Here is a 22,738-nt window from a genome sequence, read left to right as displayed (position 1 = left end):
CCCGCAGCTGCACCTACCTTAGGCCGGCCAGGATGCGTGCGAGGCGCAAAAACGGCGGCCGTCATGCGCCGATCAGAGCTGGCTGCTGCTGCTGCCGCCTCGCCCAGGCGCCCGCGGCCACAGCGCCGCCGCCAGGGACGCAGGCTGCCGTCTCCACCCACACCGCTTGCCCGCGCCCCGGCCCGCGACGCCCTTGCGGATCCCTCGAGCCGGCGTGCGCGCGCCCCTCTGCGCCCCTCTCACATGCACGCCTGAGACGCCGGGCTCACGTGCTCGCTTGCCTGAGGTCCTGAGGGTGCGCCTCTCTCTCTGTCGTCCGTTATAAGGCATGCCCGTTGGACACCTCAGTCGTCGTCCGCACACCTCCCCTCCAGCACTGCAGCGTCCGCACACGTGACCCGTGGACATGTGCTGAGGGATATGCTGCCCATGCCCGGCTCGCCCGCCTTCTCCGCCGCCATGTTTCGCCAGCGTGTGCGCGCGCTGTTCGACGGCGTGGACTGGAACATCGCAGTCGCCTTCTGGCTGTTCGGTACGCTGCAGCAGCCATACTCGATCGTGACATGTCTCTGACGACCACACCTCCAGGCCTTATCAACAACATCCTATATGTGATCCTCCTGACTGCTGCTCTCGACCTCGTGGGTCCCGATATCCCCAAAGGCACCGTCCTCCTCGCCGATGTCATTCCAAGCATGGTAGTCAAGCTCACTGCTCCGTACTACATCCATGTTGTGCCTTACGGCCTCCGCATCTGGATACTCGCGGCGATATCCACTTGCGGCATGCTGCTTGTCGGCTTCTCCTCCACCGCACGTGACGCCAGTGGCATCGCGATCAAGATGGCTGGCATCGTACTCGCAAGCATGAGCTCAGGTGGCGGTGAGCTTAGTTTCCTCGGTCTCACTCACTACTACGGGTCCACTTCGCTTGCCGCCTGGGGCAGTGGCACTGGCGGGGCTGGCCTTGTCGGTGCTGGTGCCTACGCTCTACTCACAACGACGTTCGGGCTGAGCGTTCGCGGGACTCTCCTGGCTAGTGCATTCCTGCCACTCATCATGATCTTCAGCTTCTTCGTACTTCTGCCACACGGCCCACTTCAGACAGCGAGATCGAAGAATTCCTATGAAGCCCTCCCCGGTGAAGACGAAACAGACCCGGAGCAAGCTGCAGAAACGAACGGCTTGCTTTCCCAACGAGATGACAGTCGCACGTCTCCAGCCTACACCCACCGCTCGCGCCTTCAAATGGCCATCGACAGCTTCACGTCCAAACTGCGCCGTGCCCAATCCCTCGTCCTGCCCTACATGCTCCCCCTTTTCCTAGTCTACGTGGCCGAATACACCATAAACCAAGGCGTCGCTCCCACTCTACTGTTCCCCCTCTCCGAATCTCCCTTCAAACACTTCCGCGCATTCTACCCGACCTACGGTGCCATCTACCAGCTCGGCGTCTTCATCTCCCGCTCCTCGCTCCCGTTCATCCGCGTTCGGACCCTCTACACGCCCTCAGTCCTGCAGATTCTCAACCTGATCGGTCTCACGGCTCACGCGATGTATCCATTCATCCCGACGGTGTGGTTCGTGTTCGCGATCATCTTCTGGGAAGGCTTGCTCGGGGGCTTGGTTTACGTGAGCACTTTTGCCGCTATTAGGGAGGAGGTACCGGAGGAGGATAGGGAGTTCAGTCTCGGCGCCACCACTGTAAGCGATTCTGCGGGCATTTGTTTGGCTGGGTTTGTCAGTATTGGGATGGAGAAGGCGCTTTGTGGATGGCAGGTCCAGCACGGGAGGGATTGGTGTCGTAAACTTTGAATATACGAAGTGTGTAAATGGGGCTACTGTGACATATGAAGATTCAAATCAACGTTAGCAACATGAAGCTCCACGCATGGGCATAGGTAAGCTTGCAGGTATTCGTGAATGCCGAGGGGTTGAGTGATGCCATGGCTGAGGTGTGCAAAAGCAATATACGTCAACTGATGATATAAGTCAATGTCTCCTATGTCTCCAGGCTCAAAAACGTTCCGGAACATTAAAGAGGTCAAGTTACACAAGATCATGGCGGATGGGTGAGTGAGCTCGCTGCCAAAAGCGGAGAATCCGACCCTCCAACCTCGCCTCTGCAACTCAAGTTGGTACTCTCATCTCTTGATCTCAACATGTATTCACTCTTCAATATGCTTAGAGGGAAGGCTGCGAAATTTGTCCAGCCGTCAAGACCTAAGCTCTCCACGTGCCCAGTGAGCAAGATGGCTTGTCATTCAGCCCTGGCCCTCGGCTTCCCCAATCCATCACCTTCCGGATAAATGGCTAAACACCTCTTATGGTGGGGACAACACTGCCCCTCTATCATCGATAACAATTTAAAATGTAAGACATATCATGCCCTTCCTATCCTACTGACTCTCCATAGAGTAGCACATATTTACACAATGCCCCAAATCCGCAATCCCATCCTCCCAGGCTTCAACGCCGACCCCTCCGTCCTCAGGGTCGGCGATGACTACTATATCGCCACTTCAACATTCGAATGGTACCCTGGAGTCCAGATTCATCACTCCAAGGACCTCGCAAATTGGGAGCTGCTGACACGCCCGCTCAACCGTAAAGCCCAACTCGACATGCGAGGTGACCCGGACAGCTGTGGTGTCTGGGCGCCGTGTCTTACTCACGATGGCGAGAAGTTCTGGCTCGTGTACACCGACGTGAAACGCAAAGACGGCTCGTTCAAGGATACGCATAACTATATTGTCACCGCGACGGATATCGCAGGCGAATGGTCCGACCCAGTCCACGTGAACTCTTCTGGTTTCGACCCGTCGCTTTTTCACGATGACGATGGCAAAAAGTGGTTCGTCAACATGCTCTGGGATCACCGGAGCAGGCCTCGCTCGTTCGCTGGAATTCGGCTGCAGGAGTATGACCACAAGGCAGGGAAGCTAGTGGGCCCACGAAAGACGGTCTTCTTTGGCACCGATCTCGACCTCGTCGAGGGACCCCACCTTTACAAACGCAATGGCTACTACTACCTCCTCACTGCGGAAGGCGGTACAGCTTACGAGCACGCTTGTACTCTAGCGAGATCCCGCGACATCTGGGGCCCATACGAAACGCATCCGAAGCAGCACATTCTGACTTCAAAGGATCATCCCTTTGCGGCTTTGCAGCGCGCCGGCCACGGTGACATCGTAGACACGCCCGATGGCAAGACTTATCTCGTTCACCTGACAGGTAGGCCTACGACGCAAAGCCGCCGCTGCGTGCTGGGCCGGGAGTGTGGACTGCAGGAGGCGTACTGGGAGGACGACTGGCTGTACGTGAAGAACGGGCCCGTACCGTCTTTGCACATCGAGGTGCCCGGCACGCGGGACGAGTCAAAGTACTGGGCGGAGCTACGCTACACCTTCGACAAGCAGCTGCCAAAGGACTTCCAATGGCTCCGCACGCCCGAGACGGATCGCATCTTCAGCGTGGCAGACAGCAGGCTGACGCTCTTCGGCCGCGAATCGATCGGCTCGTGGTTCGAACAAGCCCTCGTCGCCCGCCGGCAAACTCACTTTTCCTACGACGCAGAGACTGTCGTCGACTTCTCGCCCGAAGACGAGAGGCAGTTCGCCGGCTTGACGGCTTACTACTGCCGCTACAACTTCTTTTATCTCACCATCACAGCAGACGCAGAGGGCCAGCGAGAGCTGCTGATCATGAGCTCCGAAGCCTCGTATCCAGAGGGCAAGCTCGAGAAGCCGTTCGTCGAGCCCGTCAGGATCCCGAACGAGGGCAAGGTAAAGCTGGCACTTTCGATCCGAGGCCCGGATCTGCAGTTTTCTTATGCCCTGGATGGCAAGGAGCTTGAGAAGTTTGGTCCGGTGTTCGACGCATCCCTGCTGTGTGATGAGTGCGGTGGTCACCAGGCGCATGGCAGCTTCACGGGCGCTTTTGTCGGCATGGCGTGCTCTGATCTCAACGGTACGGCGCTGCCGGCGAAGTTTGATCATTTCGTTTACAGGCCTGAGCACTCGCCGCTGGACAGGTATGAGATTTAGGTTTGGGAGACAAGCGAGATGCATATAGAACATCCGACCACGATGTACGAGCCTTTCATGGCCACTTTGCCTGTAGCTTCGCGATCGCATCCAGTCCCTCCTCCACGACTCCCGCTTCAGTCACAATCCCAACTCGCAAGCAGCCTGCAAAGGAAGTCTCGCCTTTCCCATCTGCCTCTTGCCCGAAGCATAGGCCGGCCGGAGGGACACAGACGCTCTCGGAGTCGGCTAATTTCTTTGCGAACAATTCATCGTCAACAATGTCACCCCGAGTCCCTCGGATTCGAACCGTACAGGTGCCCGCACCTTGCGGATCGATGTACTCCACCCAAGGTCTCTGCGCAGCCCACTCACGGATGACCGCCATGTTGCGCCGGCAAATGGCTCTGCTCCGCTCCAAAATGGGCGCTCGGACGTCTGGCCTGAGGACGTACGCGGCCACCTGCTGGTCGATTTGGCTGACGGTGATGGTCGTGTAGTCTCTGGTCCGAAGGATGTCCTTCAGCAGCGTGTTTCGGAGGTCCGGTGAGACGGCAACCCATCCTACTCGGAGTCCAGGTAGCGCGAAGGCTTTGGAGACGCTGCTGGTCACGATTGACATTTCGTAGCCGAGCTCCAGCAGCGATGGCGGCTCCGGCACCTTGTCGTCGTGGTGCAGGTACCTAAACACCTCGTCGCACATGATCAGGATACCGTGCGCTTTGGCAAGGTCGACGATTTGCTGCATCTTCTCGCGAGACAGTATGAAACCCGTCGGGTTGGTGGGATTGTTGAGCATGATGAGTTTGGTCTTCGGTTTGATCATCGCCTTCAGCTCCTCGATGTCCAGCATCCACTCGGAGAAACTGCCGCCCTCTCGCCATTTCCAGAACGAGACTTCAGCTCCTAAGCTCCTAGGGATTTCGAGAAGCGGTCCGTAGATTGGGTATTGGATGATGACGTGGTCGCCGGCTTTGAGGACGGACTCTAGGACCAGGTGGTTCGCGTCTATCGCTCCGGCTGTGACGAGGACGTCCTCGCTGTCAATTGCGTGTTGACCATCCGGGGCACGGTACAGATCTCGGATCTTTTCACGAAGAGTGGGTAAGCCGTGAGTTGGGCCGTATGTCAATGCGACGTCTGGGTCAAGGATTGGCGTTGTTGGGGAGAATGATTGCAGGTCTGAGAGCGAGAGGGCTTGCACGGCGGATCCTGTCGCGTTTCAGCTACTGATACAGCAATTTGATAGGGCGACCTACCATGCAATCCGATCTTGCAACTCGACTTCGGAGCGCAGTCAGCAGATGTTCTGTCAAGTTTAGCGATAGGTCTTCCGTACCCCGTATCTATGGACTAGAATCTTCGTTAGCTATGGTCAGTCTTGTTGCTAGTGGGAAAGCATCGACTAACCCCAATCGTCCAAGGCGAATTGCTTATAGGGAGACATGTCGATCAGTTGGCAGCTGATAGGGCGTGTGGAACAGTTAAAAATGGATTAATCTCTCAACGCAGGTAGAAACACGTCCGTACAGTGGTACAGACACGCTGCTGGCGCTCTTAAGTGACTCATTTCGCCGTACTTTCCCATAGGGGAATATGGTTGTCAAGGTCTTATCAAGCTGGCATCCATGCCAGGCGCTGACGGGAAGTGCAGGGCGCCGTCCCCGGCTCTCGGGCCCAAGAGTCGATTTAAGTTTCCCACGCGGGGTGGAACGTCGACAACCACCACGATTCTCCCCCAACAAGCCCATTGTTGGCAACGAACGCGCCACGCGATCGCAATATCGTGATCAAATCTCGATATCGCGATGCTGAAAGGGCCTCGTGAGCGTGCGAGGCGATGACGGATCCGCCGGCTGCGCAGAAACGCATTTTGGCGAGCCAGGCTTGCGATGGCTGCCGGCTCAGGAAAGTGAGATGCAAAGACGGCAGTCCGGGTAGCCAGTGCAGCCGATGTGTGCATTTGTCGTTGACATGCACGTTTGATATGCCGACGTCGGCGCGAGGGCCAAAGCGAAGGTAGGAAGATTCCTCGTTCAAGCCGTCTGTAGTCTGACCTCAGACCCAGGAAACACACCTCTTCGGTTTCGCTTCAAGAAATCAGTCTCAATGGCCGTCCCGCAGCATTGCTTTCGCCTGGGTCAACCGGCAGCGGAGAGGATGGTCTACTAAGACCTGGTTCCTCCCCAGGTGACCCTCCGACCTCAAGCATTTCACCGATGCAGACAACTGGCTTGTCACCCAACTCTCCTCGATATGCAACAGACGACCTGTGTCCAAGAGAGATTGTTCTTTTGATGCTGGAAGATTACATGAACCTACTGTATCCTCTGATACCAGTAGTCCACCGACCTACCTTTCGGCGATCAATCGCGACGAATCAAGACTCTCACGACTCGGACTTTCTCGGTTTAATAATAGCCATGTGCGCAGTAATAGTCGGCAACGTCCCAAGCAGATTCGAAACTTACCGCGACCACAAGCCCGGATACTCGCTCGGATCACGCAAGGACTTCATTCATCACGCCTATTCGGTCCTTCTCAGTTTGCGCGGACCTGACTATTTCGACGAGATCAGCTTTCAGAAGTTCGCAATCCCCTATCTCTTCGACATTGCATTCTTCCAGATTGGACAAGTTAACCGCTCACGGATGATTGAAGCCGAGTGTCTACAGCTGGCCCGGATGCTTGGTTTGCACAATATGACAGGATATACAGGGCTCAATCACATCGAGACGCAGCTGAGGAAGAAAGGGTTCTGGTTAGTTTTCTATAGCCACGTGTGAGTACCCCATCTCCTCTAGATTTCGATCCTTTGGACCACCTTTTCTTCTGACTGATGCGATTGCTAGGCATCACTCCGTTCAGTCACTCCTCAAAGAGCGTCTGACTTATCTTGACCCCGCGCTACTTCAGCAAATTGATCCGGAGGCATTGATGCCCCTAGACGTAGAAGACGAGGCAATCTTTGAGGATAGAGTCGTCCCAGAGTTATCCCCACAGCCCAACCTGACAACCGGCTTCAACCTCGCAAACCTGGTGTGGTGGGCTGCCGTGGAATCGTGGGGCGATCCTTCAACACCTGGAAGTGCTCGCAGACCTTGCACCTGCTCCCACTTCCACGACCGCCGCGAACGAGCCGCTCACGTCCAAAGCCGCCTGCAAGACCTAAAATACACCCTGGACGCGATCCCGCCCGAACTCCGCCAATGGGCCCTGCGCCCCATCAACCAATCCTCAACCACCTCCCCTCGAGACCAAGAAATCCTCTCCACGCAATACGGCGCCATCCGCGCCAACCTGCACGTGACCCACATTTGGCTGCGCAGCATCCTGCTCGACCAGCTCGACTCGCTCTCTGCCGAGACCTGCCCCGCCACCTCGCCCGCGCACCTCGCGACCGTCGAGAGCCGCTGGGCCGAGCGCGAGAACCTGGCCGCGCAGCTCATCCACCTGCTGCACGGCATCGCGCCGCGCGCCGTCGAGCCCAACGCCCTGCACTTCGCGTACAAGGTCCGCGACGTCGCGGTCGGGCTTCTGGGCTGTCCGTTCGGGGAGCGGGATCCGGCTTCTGTGCGCGCCGCGGGCTATGTGAGGGAGTTCACGCAGATTCTGTCGAGGCTGGATGCGAGCGAGGTGGTTATGACGACGAATTTGCAGACGTGGGTCGATACGGATCGGGAGCAGGGGAGGAGGGGGCGGTAGGGTGTGATGGGGCGAGAGGAGTTTGTGTTGGAGGCGGAGATAAGAGTAGAAGCGTCTAACACATAACATCACGCTCGCAGAAAATTGTTGGCGAATGCGCAAGGCACATGTACCAGTAGTACAGCCATTTGTTCAATCGTCTTAACATCGTTCAATATCGTAAAATCATAACCGTTCATCGTGGTCGCTCGACACGACGATCGCGTGCTTCTCAGAGACAATGCTCCGCGACCTCTCAGCCATCACTGTCGCAGCAGGCACCTCAGCGTCATCGCCATCAAAGATGACTGCCATCTGCTCTAATGTGTGGCCTCTAGTTTCCGGGTAGTAGAAGTACACAGTGAGCCCCAAAAGGATGAGGACGACGATGAACACGATATAGTACTTCCAGCCGATACGCTCCAGAGCGATCGGGTTGACGAACGTGTTGAAGAAGATGGCCACGACTGAGGTGATGAGTGTGACCGTGAGGCCGCGGGAGCGGAGGCGGTAGGGCCAGATTTCGCAGGGGTAGGCAATTTGGAAAGGTGTCCTGCGGTTTTCGTTAGTGAGTGGTTCTGCGTCGAAAGATGGAGGTCTTACATGGCAATATCGTAACCGGCAAAGAAGATGAACAAAAAGGGAATCACTGCGATGCCGGTGGCAGCGTGACCGTTTTCTGCAAAAGATCCTGAAAGAGCTGTGACAAGGACAAATCCGACCAGCATGATGCCTGCCGACAAAAGGAATAGAGGACGTCGGCCAAGTCTGTCGACGGAAAAGGCTGCTGCCACAGAGAAGATGAGGTTCCACACATTGAGAAATGCAGAGATGAGCGTCTGATCTGTCACGCTCTGCACGCCGACGGTGTCCAAGACCAATGCGAGATAATACGACACCACACCATTGCCGCACCACTGAACAAAGATTCCCAGGGACACTGAGATGAACAGGCGGTGACGATTTCCCGGCGTCTTGAACATCTCGGTATAGCTGGCACTGTCGTGTGCCTGCTTCTCCATCATGAGTGTTTCGGTGATCTCCAGGACTTCGTAGTTGACCAGCGCCGAGTTTGTGTCGCCATTTGCGTGCCATTTCTCCAAGACCGCTCGTGCTTCTCCCCCGCGTTCGAGTGAGACCAGCCACCGGGGCGACTGAGGGGCCCATATCAGACCTGGAAGAGCGATGGCAGGAATAAGGATCTGTAGAATACTTGGGATACGCCAAGCCATGTTACCCTCGATATTCCGGGTGCCGAAGGTGATGAAGGCAGCGAGAGTCCCTCCGACGTACCATCCGCACATGAACAAAGCGCTGACGATCCCGCGATGTGTTGGGTACGCGATCTCGTTCATGAGCAGTGGCACGGAACTCAAGAAGCATGCCGAGGCGCATCCGACGAAGAAGCGCGACAGGATGAACCCGGCTTCGCTATCTGAGCCAACGAGCCCGACACCGATAATGAGAAGGAGATATCCGATGTAGACACCTGCCTTACGACCGTAATTGTTAGAGACCCACGGCATGATCATGTAGGCTATGCCGCCACCGGCCCAGTAGATGGCATTGATGAAGCCGAGCCAGACGCCTGTGGGAGTATCCATGAAGTCGCGCCATTGTTGTAAGGCCTGCAGTCCGTTCATGAGGGAGCCATCGTAGCCGCTTGCAGAGGCTATCACTGTCAGCTAGATGGATTTATTGGATTCGCGATGCCACCTACAAAACATGACAAGCGATAACACCACAAAGTTTAGTCTCAGCAGGTGCGCTTGCCTGTACCATGCCGGACCGCCTTGCGGCAAGACTGCGAGCAGCTCATCGCCGACAGCCTTTCGCGTGGCACCATTATCAGATCCCATCTCGGGTGGATGTGATGTGGGAGTCCTTAGAGGAGGCGGCGAGAATTGGTGAACCAGGGTCGGTGCAAAACTCCGACTGACGGTGGGGCTCCTGGGCCGGTGGTCCTTGAGACTCGGTGGTTTTATACCATGATCATGAGAGGCTTTCTCACCACAAAGGCAAAGCAATGTACTGTGCAATGAGATGCCAGTGCCTCATGGTGGTTGTGACCTCCGCATTCGCCTCCAGAAACCTCCACACTCGCCTCCAGACTCCAGAATCCAGGCTCCTCCGCTCACGGACATCAAATCTTGATCAGGCACATGCGGTGACACGAGGATCCACTCTGCGCTAGGAATGTGCCGAAAAGTCATCTTTCCCACTTGAGCGGCCCGTTGGGTCCCAGCCCTTCCGCGGAGTTTTGATGCTGCACCCAGACCGCTGATTGGGCTTCATCGGAGATACTTGTTGCGGAGAAGGTGCCAGCGACTATGGTGTCACCTCGACAATAATGGCGAGCTTCTGCATGCTTGAGGCGTCTTCGCATAAAGAGAATGTTCTCATCTGTGCAAACGGGATCTTGAAAGATATATAGGAAGACGCTCAAGTGTAGCTCTATGGGGAAAAGCGATCGCTTCAGCCCGTCTCGCTTGGCCGTTTGTCCTTCGCTTGCACACGTCGGCGAATTGCGACATGTCCAATCTTGACGATCCGGGGGGCTGTCGAGGGCCCACTCTTGACTTGACAGCCTGTCTATACCCACGGTTACACGGCGCGTAATACCGGCGAGAGGAGCCTGCCCAGACATCGGTTCGCGCATTGGACGACCCCGCGACATTAAAGGCAAAGTGGTAGAGCACCAATGGCTGGAAATTCTTCCATCCCAATCATCTCCTCTTGTCTCGAGTCTAAGATGGCACCCAGTAGCCAACAGAGGGCGTCATCTAGACACGATGCTAGCGCTCGCAAGAACCTGCTTCCTGATGGCTTCGACGTAGACACCCTTCTGTCAGAATTAACCATTGAAGAAAAGGCGGCGCTGCTTGCTGGTATTCCGGCCCCAGACTCAACGCCACATTAAGCTATAAGTTCTATACTGACACAACGATAGGCAAGGACTTCTGGCACACGCAGGACATTCCACGCCTGAAAATCCCCTCCATCCGGACTTCCGACGGACCCAATGGCATCCGCGGGACGCACTTTTTCGGCAGCACACCCTCAGCGTGCTTGCCTTGCGGCACAGCCATTGGAGCCACTTTTGACACAGCCCTTGTGCGCCGCATTGGAAACCTTCTGGCCGACGAAGCTAAGGCGAAAGGCGCCCATGTCGTGCTCGGTCCAACCATCAACATCCAGAGAGGACCTTTGGGCGGCAGAGGCTTCGAATCGTACTCCGAGGATCCTTTACTATCAGGGACTCTTGCTGGATCGTATTGTAACGGGTTGCAGGAGAGAGATATAGTTGCATGCCTGAAGCATTTTGTCTGCAATGACCAAGAGCACGAACGCATGGCGGTAAGCTCGATCGTGACTGATCGAGCTTTGAGGGAAATCTACTTGATGCCTTTCATGATTGCCATTGAGGCTTCCAAATCCGGTGCCATCATGACAGCTTATAACCGAGTCAACGGTGTACATGCGTCAGAGAAGCCCGAGTTGCTTAGAGATATCCTTAGAGGCGAATGGGGCTGGAAAGGTCTTGTGATGTCTGATTGGTAAGAGCGCTTTCGTTTCGGGCTTAGGCATAATGCAGAACTAACATATCCAAAGGTTTGGCACGTACAGCACTTCGGAAGCCATCAAAGCAGGTCTTGATCTCGAAATGCCGGGACCAACAAGGTGGCGTGGTGCTGCCCTGGCACATGCCGTATCAGCCAATAAGGTCAAGGTGTCTGAGCTCGATGCTCGTGTGCGCGAGGTCTTGAACCTCATCAAGACGGCAGGAAAATCCGGAGTCCCAGAAAATGCTCCTGAAGAAGAGCTCGACCGTGAGGAGGACCGCAGCTTGCTCAGAGAGGTGGCCGCGAACGCCGCTGTGCTGCTGAAGAACGACGACGCAGTGCTCCCGCTCATAAAGAACAAAACGATCGCAGTCATCGGACCTAACAGCAAGATCACCACCTATTGCGGCGGCGGCAGTGCATCTCTCAACGCGTACAGAGCTGTGACACCATACGATGGCATCAAAGCTCAGGCGAAGGGAACCGTGGAGTTCTCTCAAGGTGCCTACGGACACAAGATGCTCCCTCAGATTGGCAGAGATCTCGTCACATCCGACGGGAAGAGCGGCTTCACGATTCGGACTTTCAACGACCCACCAAGTGTCCACAAACGAGAGATGCTCGAAGAGCGCCGTCTGAAGGATTCAATCATCTTCTTCGTCGACTACAACCACCCCAACCTGAACACGATCTGGTACGCTGAAGCAGATGGATTTTTCACGCCTAGCGAGTCCGGACTCTGGGACTTTGGACTGAGCGTCACCGGCACGGCGGAGCTCTTCGTCGACGGCAAACTCTTGATCAGCAACGTCAAGCACCAAAAGCCTGGCTCCAGCTTCCTCGGCACCGGCACCGTCGAGGAAATGGGCCATATCGAGCTCAAAGCCGGCCAGTCTTACCGCATCACAGTGCAATGGGGCTGCGCAAAGACCAGCACGCTCAAGCGAGCAGGCACTGTGGACTTCGGCCACGGAGGTCTGCGTTTCAGCGCCAGCAAGCGCATCGACACGAAGAATGCCATTAGGGAAGCAGCCAAACTCGCCTCGCAGGTCGACCAGGTGGTCCTCTTTGCCGGCTTGAGCGGCGAGTGGGAGTCGGAAGGCGAAGACCGCGAGACCATGGATCTGCCGCCTCACACCGATGATTTGATCTCTGAAGTCCTTGATGCAAACCCTAACACTGTCATCGTCATCCAAAGCGGCACGCCTGTGACTATGCCGTGGATCAAGAAAGCCAAAACCGTGATTCAGGCCTGGTACGGTGGCAACGAGACCGGGCACGGCATTGCAGACATCATCTATGGCGACGTCAACCCTTCTGGCAAACTCCCTCTCACGTTTCCCAAGCGCGTGAAAGACAATCCGACGTACCTGAACTACCGATCCGAAGGTGGCAGAGTGCTGTACGGCGAGGACGTATACGTGGGCTACCGATACTACGAGGAGATGGAAATCGAGCCTTCGTTCGCCTTCGGTCACGGCCTGTCTTACACCACTTTCAACCTGTCGGACCTCAATCTACAGCAAAAGGAGAACAACATCATCTCTGTTGGTTGCAAGCTCGAGAACACTGGTAGCCGCGAGGGCGCTGAGGTCGTGCAGGTCTACGTCGCGCCCGTGTCGCCGCCCATCAAGCGCCCAGTGAAGGAGCTGAAGGGTTTCATTAAGAAGTTGCTGAAGGGCGGCGAGCAAGCTGATGTGGAGATCGATGTCGACTTGGTGAAAGCTACTAGCTTCTGGGAGGAGAAAGAGAGCAGATGGTGTAGCGCGGCAGGCGAGTACAAGATCATGGTAGGCACCAGCAGCGCTGGTGAATTTCTGGAAACTTCCGTGAGAGTACAAAAGACGAGGTTCTGGAATGGACTCTAGAGCATGCATAACCCCCCCCCCCCCCCCTTTCCTTCCTTCCACCATAAAAAGACAAAGACCAAAAAACGACAGAAGCACCCCGGGCTCGAATCCCCAGCAAAAGAACCACCCCGCCTCGCTCGGGGGGTGTCAAGAAAATCGCTCTCTCACAGCGGATTTTGCTTTCGGTGGGGCGGGCCATGAACAGTCCTCGGTCACTGGCGAAGGGCTACAGCTGTAGCCCGGTCTCGCGCGGCTTACCACTACGCCACGCAGGACTAAAGCGCCTGCTCGTGCTCTGGTTGTGTCATTCGGTTTGCACAATAATATATAAGTGAGGTGAGGGCGTGGGGAGCGTGGGGGTTGGGAGGAGGTAGGGGGTAGGTAATGTGGGTCTGGGTTGTGTGGGTGATGCAGAGTACAGTACATATGTGATTATCAATATTGGCTAGATATTGTTACTGTTACTGGCTGTGCTCGCCGTTGCTGCGGATGGGATATGTCAAGGGTGTGAGGTGAGGTTAAGTGAAATGACGCGAATCACGTGATAGAGCATAACCCCTCTGGAACTGTCAAGTAAAGGAGACGCGGAACGGTTCGCCTAACGTCCATTGCGCATTCTACTTAACATCCTCAGCAAGAACAGCATGCTCTCCATATTCAACTGTTATTCTATTCCGGACATAATATAGTAGGCTGGGTCCGAAGTTCCGAACTCCTGGCGATCAACTCATCCAGGATCACTGGGACCCGGTCGTGAGTTCGAGATGCGAAGTGGCGTTTGCCATCATCTATGAGGTTCAGGCGCAATCATGGCGACTCTTCACATATGCTAATTGGTGAATTGTCCGCGTCGGCCGACGTCAATCTCTTTCTGTGAAGAATAGCAGGTTCGTTACTCCTGTTCTTTGCAGATACTGCCGAGAAGGTTGGGATTGTACTGAGAAGGCCAAGGCGTGGAGGGTTGTTGTTCGTCACTATCTACACACCAAATGGGGATGTAGATTCAATCGATTCTTGATGGGATCCCAGGGTGTGCCAGGAACGTGTAAGAAGGCGTACAAGTGAGATTGGGATGGTACACATTCAAGTACCGAGCGCTTGACTTACAGTATGGGCAAATTATGACAGTGTTTTGTCCGCCTGAGTAGTGAATGACCGTTGTCTGACTGTGTTTCGAATGGCCCTTCGGTGGCAAGACATCACCTAGCCTATGAGAGGTGTCTGCGCAACAGTGACCTGAAGTCAATGGTGTGCTAGCCCGCCGAGTGTGACTTCGTCCCGAGGTTTCATGGCTCTTTTTTTCGTCTGTAGTTCACTTAAATCTACATCGGGTCTCCAATATGCAGCGCAGCTGAAGCTCTCACTTATTCGTCGTCCACAAAACTACTCGCCAGTCTCCCAAAGTAAGGAACCTCTACCCTGTCCAGCGTCTCCGCGTGCCTCCAGGCTCCGAGTGATAGATACCCAATAAGGAAAATGTCGAAAGCGAACAGCATCCAGCTTATAATAGACGTCCAACTAAACACCACATGTATCAAGAACAAAGCACCAAACACCAGCGAGCTCTGCCACGCATGGAACCGGACGTAATCGCTCTTGTGCTCGAAAAGCAGCAATATGACCCCGCCCGCGGGCGGCAGCACGACGTACGCCAGACATGCCTCTATTTGCAGCGAGATGCCGAGGGACGTTTCGAAGAGCGACGAGTTGCCAGTGTACGTGTATACATCGCCGCGGTTGTCAAGATAATCGTTGTGTCGGGGGTCTCGTTCTATGTCTGTGTATCCGCCCGTGCCTAGCTCCTCGTCGTCTGCATATTGTGAAGGCGAAGGTAGACGCTGTGCGCGCGCTGCCGCCCAGGGATCTTCTTCTCGTGGGCTAGTGACGGATGCGAGGTTTTGTTGGGGTCTGACTTGCTGTGGTTTGGGTGACGTTGTGGGAGAGCGGAGGGGTGGTGAGAGGGCGCGAGTGGATTCTGGTGGAGAAGATTGGTATGGGGCAAAGTTCATGGCCATTATTAATAAGTCTATCGCTAGAGCGAATGAGTGTTATACTTCCGAGTAAAGCACGCGCTCAAGAAGTCGAATGTATCGAGCTTCCGGTTGATATTGGAGCGAGCTCGGCGCAGCTGTCGGGATCACATGCACGATTCCACTCAAGCGAGTGGGGTTCAAAGGGTTAGGGTTGGGGTTAGCTATGAGTGCAAAGCACCAACGCAAGTCAGTTTTCCTGAGCCCTTTGATCTTTCCAGTGTATCAAGTGCAGCAACAAGATATTTCTGCGTCCGTCTCTGTCTTTTTTTGGTACAATTTCGCGTTTGTCGTCAAGTGTATTTGTCGAAGCCCTGCCGCCCAACGTACAAGCCGAGTTCGACTATGTAAGGTGTGAACATTGATCCCAGGACTAGAGCACCCACCCTGACTGGACAAACTCATTTCTAGAGAGAACTGTGCATCACAAAACAAATATCATGAACAATTATATGCTAACATTACTAAGAATACATCTAGCACCAAATCCTGCCCTCGGCACTCTAGAAGTCCGCACAGCTGACAGGCTCAAGCACAGCCCTCCTGACGTTCTCCTTGACACCCTCCTCGTCCACCTCGACGACATACCTGATCTTCTTCAGATCCTGGGCGGCCGGCTTCAACGCCTCCTGGTACGCGTGGATGTTGCCGTACGTCGGGCTCGCATAGCTCGTGTCGACATCGATGTAGAACTCCGTGACATTCGTCGCCAGGCTCGGCTCGACCATCAGCGCGGCGGCCGTCTCGTCCCACAGCGGGAACTGCGTCGGGTACGTGGCCAGGATCTCGGTGTACGCGTTCGAAGTCTGGTTCGCCATCGCGCCGAAGAACTCAGGGCCGATCAGGACCTGGTTTGCGACGTTGCCGGTGACGGTGACGTTGCGCCAGTCGGCCGTGAGAGCGATCTTGGCGGCCTCGGGGTCAATCATCAGGTTGATGTCGGACTGGAGGTCGGCGAGCAGCACGCTACCGGTTGTCTGAAGGAGGTTGGTGTCCAGGTAGCCGCCCATGATGATCAACTCGCGGGCATTGGCGGCGAAGTTGGCGTCGATGCGGATGGCGAGCGCGATGTTGGTCAGAGCGCCGGCGGCGTAGATGCTCACTTGGCCGGGGTACTTGCGCACGCTCTGGACCAGGAACTCGGCGGCGCTGATGTCCTGCACGGTGGTGTTCGGGAAGCCAGCGGTGAAAGCAGAACGGACGAGACGGTCTGGGTTGCCGCTGGTCGGGTCCGGGTTCTCGGTCGACGAGTTCACAGGCGCAAAAGCGCCCTCCCATGCCAGCATACCATGGACCTCTTCCCAGGCCTGGAAGAGCTTGGGGGTGTTCAAGAGAGGGTAGTCGGATCCCTTAAAGACCGGGATGCAGCTGAGGTTGCCTCTCTCGAGGGTTGCCAGGGCGTGGTAGGCAGTCTGACGTGCCCAGGTGTTGGCGGTGGAAGAAGTGACGCCAATGACATCCCAGCCGGCTGAAAGAGCCTGAGCATAGGGAAGGAAACCAGCAGGGGACCAGTCGTTATCCAGGATGACCTTTGGCTTCACGGAAGTTGTGGTTCCATTGGAGCTTGATGTCGAGTTGTCTGAAGACGAAGGCGTCGGCTTTGCCAGTGCAACTGACAGCAGCGCCGTGAGAGTGAGAGCTTTTTTGGCAAACATTTTGAACAACAGCGATTGCAGATGGATCACGTCGGAGGCGTGGAGGGGACAAGCACTGATAAGGAGGGAAAGCAACACCTACATGTACCCTTCTACCGCAAACCCAATGCGACCTTTTGTTGACTCGAGCAACACCGGCCACCGCTCGGCCACTGAACCCTTCATTTTTTTTATCGCGAATCGCACGCGATGACAAGCAAGAATCACCTCTTTGAGCGTAGTTTGTCGCGAAAGTGGAGAATGCGGCATTTGGTTCCGTCGGTCTGTGTGCAAAAAGTCGATAAGAGGCCCGAAAAGACGTTGGTCGATGCCATCATTGCGTGGGGCCGCTTGATTTTTTGGCTTCAGAGATCAACGCTCTCCAAACTTACGGATGTGCATTTTCGATATCCTCGGTTGGCAATCAAGACGGAGCCAGCCGGTATCTCTGTTTCGTGGACAGAATGTTGCATTGCAGTGGAGAACGCGGAGGAAAGATGTGATTGCGAAGTACGTGGATGCGGTGTACTGATGAAGAAGGTCCATGCAGATTCCGTGCATTCGTGAGCTGCCACGTGCTGGCGTGTGCTTGATGTTCCTTCATGTCTTATCGTGTCTAATCATATATCTCGTTACCTTCAAGGGTACCCTCTATGAAACCCATGGTCTATCTCTATCAGCACCAAGCGCCCCCAATCAAGCTAACATTTCGCTTCTCAGAAATTTTGACAATCCATGCTCAATGCTTGCCGAAAACCGGATGTAGCCAGCCATAGCCATGCTGTTCGTCGCTGGCGGGCAGTGCTCGACTATGGTGCTCAGGTTCAGCTCCTGAAGTCCCTTGATCTCCAACAACTCGCGCAACCATTCCATACCCTCCATGCTCTTCAAGGTCCGGAAGTCGGAAGCAGTGTAAGCAGGAACCAAGTCCCAACCGCGAAGACCAGGTCTACCAGCAACAATACCAAGATCCAGGCTCCGCAGGTTCATGCCGCATTCCGGCTGGCTCAGGTACTGCATTGCATTTGCCCACTCACATCTGTCGAACTCTTTCTCGAACACCAATGGGCGCTTCACAATGCGTATTGACCTGATACATGAGCGCGAGAAAGGCGTGAGATCTTGCAAGAATGGCACAATGGCTTCGACATGGGTATCGAAGTCGAATTTGTAGTGGCTGTAGAGCAGCTCCGCAACCTCGGAGTGTATCTGCTTATTCGTGCCCAGTATGCCAATGCCCTCGTTGATAGTTGAATTGTTTACGCAGTGGTATGTTGTCCCCAGACATCGTGCACGGAAGCGGTCGCCATGCACACTGTAGGCACTCCGCACTTGTTGTTCTTGTACTCTGCCTGAACGCTGGTCATATCGAAGAGGATCTATAGTGCGAAGACGCAGCGTCGGATTGTGAATGTCCGCTGTAGCTGGACGGGTGGTTCCTGGCATTGTTCTGTCGTAATCGAAACAGTCTTGAGCGCTCGCAGATATCTTTTCATAGGACGGGAGGAGATCATTATGTTCGTGGGGCAGAACGAGCAGACTGTAGATCTGTAATCGAATCTCGGTCGGGAGACGGAGAAATGGCGAGTCGCCTGGTATCATGGTGGGCGTAGGGGTTTCTGCGGCCAATGGCAGCCATTTGTACTGGCGAGGAGACTTCTGGGCGCGGAAGTGCTCTGCACACGAAGTGTACGAGGGCCTCATTGGAAAGGTGAGGAGGACGGTGGTGAGGAGACGCGCGGGATGTAAACAAAGAAGAAGTGTACTTAGGCTGCGTAGGTATTTGGAAGAGAGTTCATGGCGTGAGTCAAAGCAAGGCCGCTATCGCAGCAGCACACCACCCCTTATGCCTTCTCGCGCCATGATGATGATAAGGACGGGAGCGATCAGGGTCGGCGCAATTGCGGCAGAGAGGTACCTATGTCGTCTTCGTCAAACGCTTGTGCGACCAGGTCTCGTTCACATGGCGAGGGAGTCGGCGAAGTGCGCTGAGTGCTCAGCTCAGCAGTATTTGTTGATATTGGTGTAGTCGCCGCTGCACAGCGTCAATGCTGGTGCATCTCACGCGGTGCAACACAGCGTGCTGTCGCCACACCGTAGGTACCTGGGCATGTACCAGGCACGCGAGGGAAAAAAGTGAGACGAGCGCCCGAGGCTCAACCCAACGAAAGGGACGCGCTGACGCGCCAGATAAAGTCACTTTGTTCCCGTCAGAATGCGCGCCAATCACAGTCCAGCCTGGCCGCAGGGCTTGGCTTTGCCGGAAGCCAAACTGACTCGCGCTGGCGAATGCTGTATCACGGCTTTTGGGAGAAAGAGAATGATACGGTACGGCATCTTTTGCTATGTGTACTGTTTGCAGACGATACGGCTCGTGTGATACTGGTAAATTGCAGGTCAATTCCCAGTAGACGATACCCAAGATGGATGGCCTTAAGCTGAACGGCAACACACCTCCTCGGCCACGGTAGGTGACTCCTACGCAAGACAACGAATCGTGCTTTACGTTCGCGTGGATGGTATGCCTTCGTAGACCAGTAAACGAATGAACAACGAGTATTCTGTTGGTCTCTTGATTTTGACATCTTCCTTTCCTTCAGTATCCTCTCACTCTTCGATAATGCCAAAGTCGAAGGAAGACCTCTTCATGGTAGGTGTTTTTCTGATCATCTCCTCACTTGAGCTCCCGCTAACTATCATTCAGTCTCGGCGCCCATGGTGCGGTAAGGACACAACCTCATTCCAGGCATCTGTATGAGTGCTTCTTCTAACAGTCCCCGTCAGCTACTCGAAACTGCCTTTCCGGATGGTCGCCCGCCACTACGCCACCGACGTACTGTACACACCCATGATGCTCGCCCACGAGTTCATCCGTAGCGACATCGCCCGCGACAGCGACTTCACAACCCACCCGCAAGAACGGCAAACAACACCGCACGACAACCGGCCCCACGTCCTAGTAGCGCAGTTCGCCTCCTCGTCCGTCGAAGACTTCACGCGGGCCTCCGTCCTCATCGAACCCTGGGTCGACGGCGTGAACCTGAACTGCGGCTGCCCGCAACCCTGGGCAATCAAGGAAGGCATCGGATGCCAGCTGATGGAGGAGCCCGAGCGGGTCGCGGAGCTCGTGCGGGCGGCGAAAGCCGAGCTCGCGCCTCTGGGCAAGAGCGTCAGCGTCAAGATCCGCATCGCGAAGGATTTGGAGAAGACGAAGCGCTGGATCACGGCGGTGCAGGACGCCGGCGTCGACTATATCACGATTCACGGGCGGTTGAAGGCCCAGCGCTCCAGCACGCCGCCCAACTATGAAGCGGTGCGGATTCTGAAGGAGTTTGCGAGCGTGCCGATTGTGGCGAATGGCGATGCATACACGCTCAAGGGCGTTAACGAGATCGCTACACGGACTGGCGTGGACGGTGTGATGGCGGCACGAGGCATGCTCGAGAATCCTGCCATGTTCGCGGGGTATGATGTGACGCCTGTTGAATGCGTGCAGATGTTCGTGGGCTATGCGATAAGATGCCCGATTCCATTTCCGCTCGTTTTGTACCACGTCTGCGAGATGACGGCAAAGATGGAGGGCATGGGGAAAAAGCAGAAGAGGGCGCTGGGAGAGTGCAAAGACCTGATGGAGCTCATCGACATGGTAGAAGAACGGTGGGGATGCGGAGATAAGATACCCGTGTTAAGGCGGTAACAGTCATTGGTGCTGCTTGATTCATTTAGTATCGAGAATTACTTTCAGGGGTTGTTGACTCCCTCTGACAGGACGTTCCTGTCTGACTGGCTCTGCTGGCCAACCTAGTGGTCGTTCGGTTGCGACTCCAATAATCTTACATGCGGAACTCCATAATCGCGCGGCGCATGGAGGCGACTTGATGAAGCGGCCCAGCGATGCGGCAGGTGCATAGGTAAAAGCTCGTCGTCTCCCTTCCTGACTGATGTTTCCTTGCTCAGCCTCTCCAGTTCTGGCCGCCAGCGCCGCCGCGCCCGTATCTTGGCCCCGCTGGGAACCTGTCCCTCGGACCGTAACCGCCAGGACCTGCGGGATATCCGTAGCGCCCATCGTTGTATCTCGGCTGAGGTCTGGCTCCTTCCCAATCCTCGTAATAACCCCTGCCGCCTCTCGGGCCGGTTGGGAAGACGTCGCGGCGATCTCTGTCGTCTCTTCCCCTGCGCTCCTCGCGCAAACGGTTCTCGGCTTCGCGCGAATCAGCGGTGTCGTCGACCTGCATAACCTCGTCCTCGTCCACGGCCAGCGGCTGCTCGACGGCCTGTGTGACTATTTTGGGCGCCGCGGCGCTGTTATCCTTGTAGTAGACGTGAAGCAAACGTCCGTCGGCCTTTGGAAACGTCAGTGTATGAAGTTATGAAGTGACTTGTGTCGGAAAACCCACCCTCTTGTTGTTGAACGTCTCAATCACTTTGTCCGCATCTGCAACATCCGAGAATCCCATTTCCGCGATCACCGTAGGCTGAGCAGCCAGGAGCCGGCAGAATTGCAGATCGCCGCCGACGCTGCGCATGACACTCTCAATGTCGGCCGCAGTGGTTCCAGGAGCGAAGTTGCTGGCAACAACGACATATGGTCCGCCCGCAGCGCCTCTTATGCTGATGCTGCCACCATTTACAGCGCCCTTATTGCCTCCGAAAGTGTTGCTCTTTTGCTCTGTGACTCTCGTGGGTGCTTTCGCGCCGCGCATGGTGTTGCTGGGCGGGGGTTTAGTAGGACCGCGGCCATTGCGAGGCGTCGCGCTATTTGAGCGAGGGATCGATGCTGTGCGCTGATGTGGACGTCAGCGTGATTGTTCGCAATCTTCATTTAGTATTCAATGTTACCTTCGTTACTCCGACTCTGCTCGCCAGGCTGCCTCCGAGCGGCGCTTTCTTGATGTTTCCCGCGGCCGGCGCGCTCGAGCGGCGGTTCTTCCCAAAAATGTCCTGAGCGAGCTGCTCATTTCTGCGCTTCTGGCGACCTTAGGCAGATACTGTTAGCTACGAGCCTGGTGTGGCCACTGCGCAATTGAGATACGCACCAGCCTTGATAATGTCGTCGAACGAAACCGGCGCCTGCTTCTTGTTGTCCGCCATTGCGATTGAAGTACTTCGAGCGCGATGTGGAGAAGTAAAGACGTCGGAAGCCGTTCGCAGGCGGTGTTTTGTGTCTTGGTGTTTGGGGCGAACGGTGGAGTAAGAAAAATAGGAGCTTGACTTTGTTTGCGGTTTAAGAACAATGTTCGAGATGTCGCGGCTTTGACGCGCGATCGCAGCCTGGCCGGCTTGCCTCGCGCTTCAAGGGCATTTGGCGGGGCGTTTCCGTCACGATAGGATATCACGTGATCCCTAGTCACTCTGTTTGACCATGTGAATTACACGGTCAGCTAACCGCCTTGGAGAAGCGATTATGGCAGCTCAAAATCGTGACATATGTCCGAATTGATGTGCGGCAACCCGTCGCATTGCGCCAATGTGTGATAGTAGGATCGAAGAAGGCAAGGGCGGCGGCCTGCCAGCGATGGCGCAACAGTGTCGATAGATAAAATGGAAACGACGTTCAAAACAGACGTGACTGCCGGGTAATGCATTAGCGGGAAGCTGCAATGTGCAGACGCGACTATCGCTATAAGCAGATAACAGACGATCCGCTAACATGCCTCTACACATTAGAGAGAGGCACAGATTATGGCTGCAGCAACACCGGACGAGGGCTCACTGGCGCGAGCAGCCTTGGAAAGATCTCTGACCCTCAACAAGAAGCAGTCATGGTTTGGGAGCATCAAGAACGTAGTGCATCAAGGCGCCTTGACAGCGAAGGCTGCGATGGAGTCCTTACGAGGCGGCGCCCTCGCCAACAGCAACAACAGGTACGTTCTTGCCGTGATATGCTGCTGCAGGCATTTACTGATGAATGAGCAGCGCATCATTCGCTCAAGAGTCAACTGGGGACACCCGG

The 22,738-nt window shown here is 55.5% G+C and overlaps 11 protein-coding genes across 11 annotated transcripts; 5 read left to right on the top strand and 6 right to left on the bottom strand.

Moving 5' to 3' along the window:
* Window positions 1-252: 252 nt before the first annotated feature.
* On the top strand, window positions 253-2,004 carry WHR41_00154 (uncharacterized protein). The gene is made up of 2 exons (XM_069368760.1): window positions 253-532; window positions 589-2,004. The coding sequence occupies exons 1-2, from the start codon at window positions 421-423 to the stop codon at window positions 1,812-1,814; spliced, it is 1,338 nt and encodes a 445-aa protein (XP_069233986.1). The 5' UTR covers window positions 253-420; the 3' UTR covers window positions 1,815-2,004.
* A 430-nt stretch (window positions 2,005-2,434) lies between these two features.
* On the top strand, window positions 2,435-4,045 carry WHR41_00153 (uncharacterized protein; the record flags this gene model as incomplete). Its single annotated transcript, XM_069368759.1, has 1 exon — window positions 2,435-4,045. The coding sequence occupies one exon, from the start codon at window positions 2,435-2,437 to the stop codon at window positions 4,043-4,045; it is 1,611 nt and encodes a 536-aa protein (XP_069233985.1).
* Window positions 3,750-5,584, bottom strand: WHR41_00152 (uncharacterized protein). The gene is made up of 4 exons (XM_069368758.1): window positions 5,435-5,584; window positions 5,364-5,377; window positions 5,284-5,308; window positions 3,750-5,236 (listed from the first exon to the last, which is right to left on the bottom strand). The coding sequence occupies exons 1-4, from the start codon at window positions 5,469-5,471 to the stop codon at window positions 4,101-4,103; spliced, it is 1,212 nt and encodes a 403-aa protein (XP_069233984.1). The 5' UTR covers window positions 5,472-5,584; the 3' UTR covers window positions 3,750-4,100.
* A 227-nt stretch (window positions 5,585-5,811) lies between these two features.
* WHR41_00151 (uncharacterized protein) lies at window positions 5,812-7,950 on the top strand. The gene is made up of 3 exons (XM_069368757.1): window positions 5,812-6,043; window positions 6,093-6,806; window positions 6,877-7,950. The coding sequence occupies exons 1-3, from the start codon at window positions 5,865-5,867 to the stop codon at window positions 7,727-7,729; spliced, it is 1,746 nt and encodes a 581-aa protein (XP_069233983.1). The 5' UTR covers window positions 5,812-5,864; the 3' UTR covers window positions 7,730-7,950.
* WHR41_00150 (uncharacterized protein) lies at window positions 7,738-9,875 on the bottom strand. Its single transcript, XM_069368756.1, has 3 exons — window positions 9,429-9,875; window positions 8,312-9,380; window positions 7,738-8,261 (listed from the first exon to the last, which is right to left on the bottom strand). Exons 1-3 carry the CDS (start codon window positions 9,565-9,567, stop codon window positions 7,895-7,897), a joined length of 1,575 nt encoding a protein of 524 aa, XP_069233982.1. The 5' UTR covers window positions 9,568-9,875; the 3' UTR covers window positions 7,738-7,894.
* Window positions 9,876-10,460: 585 nt separating this feature from the next.
* On the top strand, window positions 10,461-13,139 carry WHR41_00149 (uncharacterized protein; the record flags this gene model as incomplete). Its single annotated transcript, XM_069368755.1, has 3 exons — window positions 10,461-10,596; window positions 10,659-11,265; window positions 11,321-13,139. 3 exons carry the CDS (start codon window positions 10,461-10,463, stop codon window positions 13,137-13,139), a joined length of 2,562 nt encoding a protein of 853 aa, XP_069234243.1.
* Window positions 13,140-14,485: 1,346 nt separating this feature from the next.
* Window positions 14,486-15,136, bottom strand: WHR41_00148 (uncharacterized protein; the record flags this gene model as incomplete). The annotated part of the gene is made up of 1 exon (XM_069368754.1): window positions 14,486-15,136. The coding sequence occupies one exon, from the start codon at window positions 15,134-15,136 to the stop codon at window positions 14,486-14,488; it is 651 nt and encodes a 216-aa protein (XP_069234244.1).
* A 518-nt stretch (window positions 15,137-15,654) lies between these two features.
* WHR41_00147 (uncharacterized protein) lies at window positions 15,655-16,806 on the bottom strand (the record flags this gene model as incomplete). The annotated part of the gene is made up of 1 exon (XM_069368753.1): window positions 15,655-16,806. The coding sequence occupies one exon, from the start codon at window positions 16,804-16,806 to the stop codon at window positions 15,655-15,657; it is 1,152 nt and encodes a 383-aa protein (XP_069234239.1).
* A 675-nt stretch (window positions 16,807-17,481) lies between these two features.
* WHR41_00146 (uncharacterized protein) lies at window positions 17,482-18,489 on the bottom strand (the record flags this gene model as incomplete). The annotated part of the gene is made up of 1 exon (XM_069368752.1): window positions 17,482-18,489. The coding sequence occupies one exon, from the start codon at window positions 18,487-18,489 to the stop codon at window positions 17,482-17,484; it is 1,008 nt and encodes a 335-aa protein (XP_069234240.1).
* A 619-nt stretch (window positions 18,490-19,108) lies between these two features.
* On the top strand, window positions 19,109-20,682 carry WHR41_00145 (uncharacterized protein). The gene is made up of 4 exons (XM_069368751.1): window positions 19,109-19,252; window positions 19,386-19,435; window positions 19,490-19,508; window positions 19,570-20,682. The coding sequence occupies exons 1-4, from the start codon at window positions 19,209-19,211 to the stop codon at window positions 20,480-20,482; spliced, it is 1,026 nt and encodes a 341-aa protein (XP_069234241.1). The 5' UTR covers window positions 19,109-19,208; the 3' UTR covers window positions 20,483-20,682.
* A 56-nt stretch (window positions 20,683-20,738) lies between these two features.
* Window positions 20,739-22,035, bottom strand: WHR41_00144 (uncharacterized protein; the record flags this gene model as incomplete). Its single annotated transcript, XM_069368750.1, has 4 exons — window positions 21,822-22,035; window positions 21,625-21,761; window positions 21,183-21,569; window positions 20,739-21,128 (listed from the first exon to the last, which is right to left on the bottom strand). Exons 1-4 carry the CDS (start codon window positions 21,874-21,876, stop codon window positions 20,739-20,741), a joined length of 969 nt encoding a protein of 322 aa, XP_069234242.1. The 5' UTR covers window positions 21,877-22,035.
* Between the last annotated feature and the right edge of the window lie 703 nt (window positions 22,036-22,738).

This window comes from Cladosporium halotolerans, assembly GCF_011745625.1.
Source record: "Cladosporium halotolerans strain TM138-S3 chromosome Unknown Sca1, whole genome shotgun sequence".
Lineage (NCBI taxonomy): Eukaryota > Fungi > Ascomycota > Dothideomycetes > Cladosporiales > Cladosporiaceae > Cladosporium > Cladosporium halotolerans.
Note: the sequence above shows the minus strand (reverse complement) of the source record. Positions and strands in the feature narration are given on the sequence as shown.